The sequence below is a fragment of the Coffea eugenioides genome, chromosome 8 (genome assembly GCF_003713205.1).
Source record: "Coffea eugenioides isolate CCC68of chromosome 8, Ceug_1.0, whole genome shotgun sequence".
Lineage (NCBI taxonomy): Eukaryota > Viridiplantae > Streptophyta > Magnoliopsida > Gentianales > Rubiaceae > Coffea > Coffea eugenioides.
In genome coordinates this window covers 38,958,129-38,967,246 of record NC_040042.1, presented here as the reverse complement: position 1 = coordinate 38,967,246, position 9,118 = coordinate 38,958,129, and the positions used below count along the sequence as shown (strand labels likewise).

At 35.7% G+C, this 9,118-nt stretch overlaps 1 protein-coding gene across 1 annotated transcript; it reads right to left on the bottom strand.

Annotated features, from left to right (window-relative positions):
• Positions 1–1,652: 1,652 nt before the first annotated feature.
• Positions 1,653–5,428, bottom strand: LOC113781322 (indole-3-pyruvate monooxygenase YUCCA6). Its single transcript, XM_027327241.1, has 4 exons — positions 4,103–5,428; positions 2,934–3,182; positions 2,171–2,293; positions 1,653–2,032 (listed from the first exon to the last, which is right to left on the bottom strand). The coding sequence occupies exons 1-4, from the start codon at positions 4,793–4,795 to the stop codon at positions 1,814–1,816; spliced, it is 1,284 nt and encodes a 427-aa protein (XP_027183042.1). The 5' UTR covers positions 4,796–5,428; the 3' UTR covers positions 1,653–1,813.
• Positions 5,429–9,118: the final 3,690 nt, after the last annotated feature.

The window sequence follows — 9,118 nt, the reverse complement described above, 5'->3', positions numbered from 1 at the left end:
CTAACCAATATAAGAACGTAAATAGGGAAAAAAAAATTTTGGGGGGGGGGGGGTTTAATGAATGTCAAACAAACTTATTTACACCCAAAGACTATATATGAAGGTTATAGTGCAGGTCATGATCAATTTAACTCACCAAAGTGGTTCAAGCTTCTCTTCATAATTTCCATCTAACATTTTAACTATTTGTAAATAAATGAATCTCCGCAAACAAATTTGCCCTACCTCCTTCAAGCTTTTTCCAATAGCAAAGACAAGAAAGTTGCAAACTTAGCTTGATTCTCCATTTTAGGTTATTGCTGAAAAGTCAGTTTCTCAGTGCTATTGTGTTCAAAGCACTAATTCCTTTCATTTTAATGATGCATGATAAATGTGTATGATTGCATCGTAGCCTTAAACAAAGCATGCTTTTAAAGACGGACAGCACTATTGTTTATTCTCCAATATGATTTGTAGCATATATACTACTGCTCTACCATATTAATTTCCTGCAAAGCGATTCCTCAACCTTCTTGAATGGAACATTTCTAAAGTGACAAATAGTTTATCATTGAGAGCATGATTGTGATATTATAATAACTGAACCGTTTACAAAAAGCATAAAGCCTTCAACATGGATCGTTGAATTGTAAATTGATATTTTCATTCTCTTTCTATTTCAAAATTGCAGTGTTTCTGCCTCCAAAAGGAAAACAAAAATTGCAGTTTCTCTCAGTTAAATAGTTCTTTACAGTTTTATTTTCTCAGTAGTTGGTTTAGCTTTTGCTTTCTACTCTGAAACCTGAAATGACAATATATATATAGTTGGTTCACCAGTTGGCTGAGGCATGGATTGGGATGAAAGCCAAAGCCTAGATTGTTGATATGCATGTAGACCAATTTGCTTTCAATATGCCTTAAAATGCATGAATGGACTTAGAAGTCTTAATCAAATTACAAATAATTCACTATAAGGAGCAAGAAAGCCAAATACCTCGTGCCATATTAAACATTTGGCAGATTATTTTCTCATTGGTTCTTTTTTTTTTATTATTATTATTTGCTTTATTTGTGTGCATGGTCAGGAGCAGCCTGAACGAATTGAACGAGGCACATTCATTAATAGTTTTGGCAGAGTGGTCCTAAAAACAAGTTGGAAACAAATGATGATTTCAATCGAGAAATTGCAGAAGCCATAAAGATTACGAATGCTCTAGTGATTATCTGGAATTTGGGTACCAAATATTTCGCCATCATATTTAATTGCAATCCTCTCTTTCTGAAAGTCACCATACACTTCCAAAATCCTACATGGACAGTCATCAACCTCACATGCCTAACTGTACATATGGAATACTAACCAAAAAAAAAAAAAAAATCCCAGAAAACGAAAGGAAGAAATCCCATCCGAGTGTTAATAGTGTCAAATCCAAGCCGCAAGTAAACTTCTTCATCAAATGCATAACAATTTTAGTATTTCCTCACCCCCTACATTGTCATAATCAATTCCTACTAATTAGAGAATTTGGCCAATATACAAGGAAATTATAGGTTGGTCTAGAGTGCTTAAGGTCCCCCCACAAAAACCACCAACTTTTTCGCTTTTCTGTCAATTTTGTTACCCAACCCAAGTTATGGTGCTGATGGATAAAGGGGTTTTGATGGTATACTACTTTTTTTTTTTCTTTGTGTATTTTCAACCTTTTCTATAAGTGGAGGAGCAACTTCTTGAGGTACCAACTTTTCTGCAAATGGTACCACCAAAATTCTCCAATCAGCTAATTAACTCGTCAGTCAAAGCCTCTAATGTGTCCTAACACCAAACCAAAAAAGACTATGATTGCAATGAAGAAGGACGAGCAAAGTAGGAGAAATGTTTTGATTCTGCTTTCCAACACATTTCAATGTCATCTGCAATGCTCTTAGCGTCCATTGACGCACCAAGCAAGCCACGTTTGGTGAACCCCACGGCATATAGCCCACTTTCACCTTTCCAACCATTTGGAAACGGTCTTTTTGGTAGCCCATCCTTCACTGAGAACATCTCTTTTTCCTGGGATGGAGGCAATGAATAATATAATAAGATCCCATTTCTAACTTTATAAAAAAAAAAAAAAAATCTATTACTTTGAACTTGCAAGAGCATCCTTAAGAATCAAGAAACAAAGTTAAAAGCAAGAGGGAAAAGTACCTTTAGCCAAGAAGGCACATTGCTTTTGTAACCAGTTGCTAGGATGATTGCATCGAATTTCTCTGTTTTTCCATTCACAAATTCTGCTGAAAGTGGCCTCAGTCTTTGAATGCCAGGACTTACCTACAACAGTAGCAATAAATTTAGCAACTTCAAATAGGTGAAGTGATATCATGACTTTCTTAATTTGGCCAAGTAAAACATGTTGATGGAAACATATTGTTCATAATTGTTAACATTTTAAAGCGCATATATGCGCCGAAAATAGAAAGGCTGACAATTCTGTCAGTCATAATCATTCTTACTTTTGTTCTTGACACGTTGTTAACTGTAATCTTACTGTAAAAGAAAATTCTACAACATTTAACAGCTTGCCTCTGATTTGGGCATCATTCTTTTCGACACGAGCTATTGCTTTTTCAAAAGTAAAATGGGCAGGGAATGTCACAGTCATTCTGAGCAAAATTTGCCAAATTGACAGCCTACGATCACAAGAAAGAAAAAGGGGGTTGCTGGCCCGCGTTGGTAACAATTTGTTTTGCTTGAACAAAATTGGAGAATTTTGTTTTGCTACGAATTCGCCTCATATTGCAATCGTTGATTGCTAAAACAAAGTTTGTTTATGGGATCCATTCCATTCGATTCCCACAAATAAAAAGCGAGATGCAACGATTTTGCAATTAAAGTGGAAAAACAAAAGGGCAAAATAAAAAAGGTAGGTAGGATTTTTTTTTCTCTTTTTGTTGATCATATTGACAAGTACCTTGATGTCTCCAGCCTTGATCTTGGCCAGTGTCCCAACATCCAGCACCGGTGTCTTTCCGGACAAATTCTTTAGCTGAAGCGGCCCCATTTGCGGGCGATGAAGGCCATATCTTGCGGTGTCCCCGAGCAGGAGCCTCGACACAATCAACAAGAAACCATCCACAAGACGCATGGGCAGCCACTTGAGCAACCACATGGACAGCCCGAAAGTTGATTTTCCTAGCATCTCCCTTGGTAAGACGTGCACCTAATAACATGACCATCAGCATAATCATCATCGTTAGCAGATCGAAAACTAAACAAAACCGAAAAAGTTTAGTATAGTTTTCCCTCTCCCACACATGAAAAAAGGTTGCCAAAAATATTTGGTGGTGTGTGTGTGTGTTGGGGGGGGGGGGGGAGAAGGGGGCTATAACAAATGGGGACCCTAAAAGATGAATTGGCCAGTACAAATTAGCCATGACATTCTTGAAGGGATGGTTTGTGGCTGGTTTCAGGGTGGGTGCTGATCATTACTGGACACCATATCCTAGCAAAAGGGATACCCTTTCCAGAGCCCAACAAATTATTAAGACTCAATTACTTAAATTGATCGAATATCCAATCTTCAGTTTCTGACCAATGTTCCGCATGCTTTACGATTCCAAGAAAGTGACTCATCAGGGATTTTCTGTTTACATACAAGAATCCCAAGGAACTTACTTAGTTCTATGCAGATTCTATGAGTTGATACAGTTGGAATTTGATTGGACTCACAACTAAAAACAGTTGGAGGAAACACCCCTAAAAAAGGAGAACGAACTAGGGTTGCATATTATTGTTCACCTAATTTAACAAAAAGAAAATATTTGGGTTGAAATGAATCTGTTTATTCAGATTGGTAATTGAGAACTTCCTAGTGTAAATGCATAATAATATTTCAATTAAAAAATCCCAGGAAATCTCAGCTAGTTTTTTACTTTTTCTTTGTCAAAAACAGGCGGAAAGTTGAAAATGAAAAACTTTTGCTTATTAAAATGGAGATTCAATTCAAAAGCTTGAAGAGACCAAAAAGCATTAAAAAAAAAGTTGTAATGGATTTGCTTTACTTGGGAGGAACAAAAAATCAAAAGGAAAACAAAAAGAGAGGTAGAAGAATGGCTCATAAAAATCGAGTAGTGTTCTTACTGTATCTCTGACTACAAGTGTTGGACTAGCATTATGATTGCAGAGATCCAAACAAACCTCCATTCCTGAATTTCCACAGCCAACAACCAAAACCCTTTTCCCTCCGAAATCACCTCCCTTTTTATACAAACTTGTGTGCAATATATCCCCTCCGAAGTCCTTCATCCCTTCAATATCTGGCACTACAGGTTCGGCATTTTCTCCGGTGGCCACTATCAACCCCGGGCAAACGTACTCAGTCTCCTCTTTCTTCAATCCCACCGTCCTTACCCGCCATAGCCCGAGAACTTGATCATACTCAGCACTCACTACAGATTGATTGAAACTCGGATTAATGTCAAACTTTCTTGCATAAGCTTCCAGGTACTGAATAAACTGCTGTTTAGTTGGATAAGTTGGGAAGCCCTCTGGAAAAGGCATCAAGGGAAGCTCGCAAAATTGCTTTGGTAGGTGAAGTCTAAGGCGATCATAAGTCTTGAGCTGCCACAAAGAAGCTATGCAATGAGATCTCTCTAAAACAACACTTCGGACACCTTTTACTTTCAGGCAAGCTGCTGCTGCTAGTCCTGATGGTCCGGCACCGACGATGATCGGTCCAGAAACACAAACACACCTGGAAGATTTCATCATCATCTTTTCATTCGGGTTGCGATCGTGTAGCCTTTTTCCTTCAATTTCCCTCAAGTAGTCCATGAAGAATCTTAACAAGTACTACACTGGCCACCAGTGGAGGAAAAACTTCGTTGTTACCAAATTAAAACTGATAAAAAGGATAAGAGAAAGAAACCAACAACTAGAACAATAACGGTAGAGCTTGCTTCCTTTATCCTCGTACTTGAGATATGACCCAAGATAAGATGAGACAAAGCAAAGATTTAGGGAGATCCATTTGGTAAAAGAAAACGTGGGATTTGTGGAGCGAGGGGAGGGGAGGGTATGAAGTGATGCTTTCTATGGGAGCATAGAAAAGCAAACACTTCTCTCCTTTCTCCTTGAGAAAAATTTGGTTGTTGTTTCGATGATCAAAAAAAATAAAAATTTGGAGTTTGGAGTTATAGGGGACAACTGTATTCTATCCAGACTAGGAGTTGAGGATTTTTGAGAATATTGGGAAGTCCTTGAGAGGTGGAATGGATCAAGAAGAGTAATTCTTATCCACTTGTGAGACTGAATGAATTCTTCTAAATCTAAGTGTAGCAATAACCGGAGGGTGGAGCGAAGGGTGCGGGGCTAAATCAGCATTCATTCAACTGAAAGAGAAAGACTGAAAGGAAAAGAGGTGGTAGAGTAATCGTATATATGGTTTATATGTTGTCTAAGGCTAAACATTCCTTCTGTTCATGGGGGGCAATTGAATTGAATGGAGTTCAATTGAATTCAATCTCTATATAATCAGGGGAGAGGGGGGGAGGGGGGGCGGGGGAAGGTCGATAGATAACAGCAAGTTATGGAAGTGGGGCATATATATTTAGTGTTGTGTGTGTTTTTGTGTGTGCGTCTCAATTTATACATTTTTGTGGCATAAACAAAAACAAATTAAAGTTTTATTCCTTCAATATTTATTTATTTATAATTAACGTCACTATGGCTGCCATGGGAGAGACCTTGAGGTGATCATTGGGTATATTTGATAAATACTAAAATAAGCAAACCTCTTTAGGCTTTAGCATAATCTTAAATTAATCAATCAGGATTAGAATTAGTTATTAAGTTAAATAGGTGCTTTCTTCTCACGACTTTGATTAAGCTATGTGATTTACGGTGTGATTTTCATTTGTCAAAGAAGGTACTTACGATTGGCAGTGCATTTGGATTGGACTCTGGCTCAAACCTTATAAGTAAGTATTGAAATGAAGCTCAACTCCACTTAGGATCATCATGAACCTTAACCAAAAAGGAGTGTAGGTGTGAGTTTAATAATATTTATGTATGAGAACATGTTTTGTAGACTTTTATTGCTCTTGAAAAAGTAGGATTGGAAATATGGAGACTTAGTTTTGATCGAGAGATATGGAGAGAAAAGAAGAGAATTGGAGAAATTTGGTAGTGTAAGTTTTACCGGCGAGAAAAGAAAAGAAAAGAAATGAGGGAATCAAATAGTATACAAAGCTCTCTTTCTAAATAAAAAGTCATTGAATTTTGTGAAATTTGTATGATATTAACTTCTACCAAATAATAATAATAATATTGAATGCATTTAAAACGATCTTGTTCTTTCTAAACTGACCAAGCCTTTCCAAATGATCCAAGAAACCTATCATATTTGTCTGCCTCACTGCTTACGTATTTCTGCTCTTCTTTCCTTCTATCCCAATCTAGACTTAATATGTACGTGTACATAGTTGATGTATGTATTTTGCATTGTCTTTATCCTTTAAACATGAAAATCGTCTTATTGTCATTTGCTGCATCCGACATGACCTACCTTTCGTACTTCCACAAACACAATCCTGAAAAAAAACAAACGAATAAAGAAATTTATCTTATAGTGTTATTATTCTTTCCCGTCCCCATTTGAATTCGTTCACCTGCATATTTTAGTGACATCGATCCCAGACCAGGCCTATCACAGATAAACCTTGTGATGCATGTAATTTGGTCCTCAAAAATGAAAACTATCTCAATGATCATTTGATGCATCCAATACAATCTCATTGTTTTTCAAGCCTAGATTTTAATCAAATAAAGGAAATGAAGACTTGTGTTCTTTCTTCTTATTTGCTTCCCCTGTTATCCAAAACAAGGCCTTGAATGTACTATATATATATATATACACACACATCTAATTAATGTATGTAATTCTGTCCTTAGACATTAAATTTGTACTATTATCATTTGCTTATTACTCTGTTAGAAAAAATAACTTAATCCAAGAGTAGCTTTGCTCTACTTCTCACGAATTTTACTTTTTCTTAAAAAACTTTCAACAGTAAAAAAAAAAAAAAAAAAGAAAAGCGAAAACAAAAAGTTGGTCCCATCAAAGAAGGGTAGTTTCAAAGAATTAAGTTTCCTTGTACAAGGTGTAAAAAGCACATACCTTGCGCCCCTGTATGACAGCAACATATGGTTTGACAGCAGAGGTGGTACGTATTGAATGAGATGCGAGTATTTAATTTCTATGTAATGGCTTAGACGATGATGCCACGATCCAATTAAGATGTTTAACTTAGATTTGGACAAAAAGAGAAGATTATGATGAGTCAATAGCAAATTTATGTGGCGACTATATGATGCAAGACCGCAAAGCTAATTAGTTAGATGGATCAGAATTCTTTGAGATGAGTCATTAACATATTAGAGAAAGAAAAGCTTTTCTATCAACCAAATTCTTTTCATTAATTATCCACATTGAAACATAAAAAGAAAAAAAAAATGATTGAGTGGTTAACTTTCTTTGGTTTTGATAGACATTGAAGTACCACAAATTTGAGATTTTTTGAAATCTTGGGGGGTATTTCAAATGATGGAACTTAACGGTTCTTGCATTCAACTACTGAGTAATGAAGACACTCTTGATGACAATTTTGGTTTCCAAAGGGGAAAAAATGTAGTGAGTGTCAAACGTTTAATTATGGTTTCTGAAAAACAGAACAATAAAAGGCACATGGCTATGACGGTTTGACAATTTAGCTTTATGCCGTGAGATATGGTCAGTAAATCCCGTAATGCATGATATGTTATCACCACAAGATGATTTGTCTTCTGGACAACGTATTAGGTCATCACTACCATTAGAACATAAAAATCGTGTTTCCATATTCGTATAAGACAATCAATTTTGTGGCTGTCCAACTATATACAACCCAACCATGCACCACAAAGCTTCTCATCTGGGGCAACTGTATTCTTTAACAAAAGTTTTCCAGGATAGATATGTAAAAATTCAAGTGCTTGTTGTTAAACCAAATAAGTACAAACAAGTTGTATTAAGCGGCGGATAGTTAAATGATTTACCTCCAGCCATTGTTGTTGAGCAGAGATTAAATCCTTACAGCTCATTGTCTTCTTGCCTTCTTCTTCTCTATATTAATTATTAACAAAGAAACTATGTAGATGCGTAGAAGAAGAGAAAAAGTAGAAGAAGAATTTAGAGTAACGGTTTTCTAGTTTATGCCTAATCAGAGTGTGTTAAATTGATGGAATACCACAAGCTAATTATAAATTAGGATTGGAACCCTTACTGGCAAATACCAAAATCTCTAGGGTTTCCTTCCATCAAGGAAGTCTCGCTGTAATTCATAACTGAAAATAACTGACTAATTGATTGATTTGATTAATTAACAGATTGAATAAGATATTAATTAACAGAAGATATCAATCAATCATTAACAAATGGGAGATACTAATTAATTATTGACAAAATATCAATCAATTAATCAGGATATTAATTATTGACAAAATATTAATTAATCAAAATATCAATCACCAATCATTATCTAATGGAAGATACTAATTAATTATTAACAAAATGTCAATCACTTTAAAATCAATCATATAGATCATAATTGCCTCTAAAAAAGGCAAGTCTTACACTTGTCACCTTAGAAAGAAAGAAAGACACTGATAATTAAGTTGTCTTTTGCATGGTGCAATTAAAGTTCTATGAAGACCCCAAACGTATTATACAGCGAGTAGCAGGTCCGGGGTGAATCTAGGCTGTTTATGTTCTCATTTGTTTGTCACCTTGAAGACTTTCTTATAGCCGAGGATGCCCTGATTTAGTAACTAAGTTTGAGATTTCAAAATTTGAAGTCTCGAATTCTAGTTCCCTTTTATCCTACTCGTTTCTTAAATCTCAATTCTTTCTTGTTAGAAAAATTTTTTTTTAAAAAAAACTTTCTTATATTAGTTTTAAATATCTAATTGCACACAAACTACGTGCTTTCAAAAGTGAAAACCATAAATAAGCATATGAAAAATAAGCATTGTTTATCTTGAGTTCTAAAGTGGTCTAGACCATGTAGTAAGCTTGCTATTTGCCCCCAAGATGCTATGACTCCCATGCAATTTTTGTTA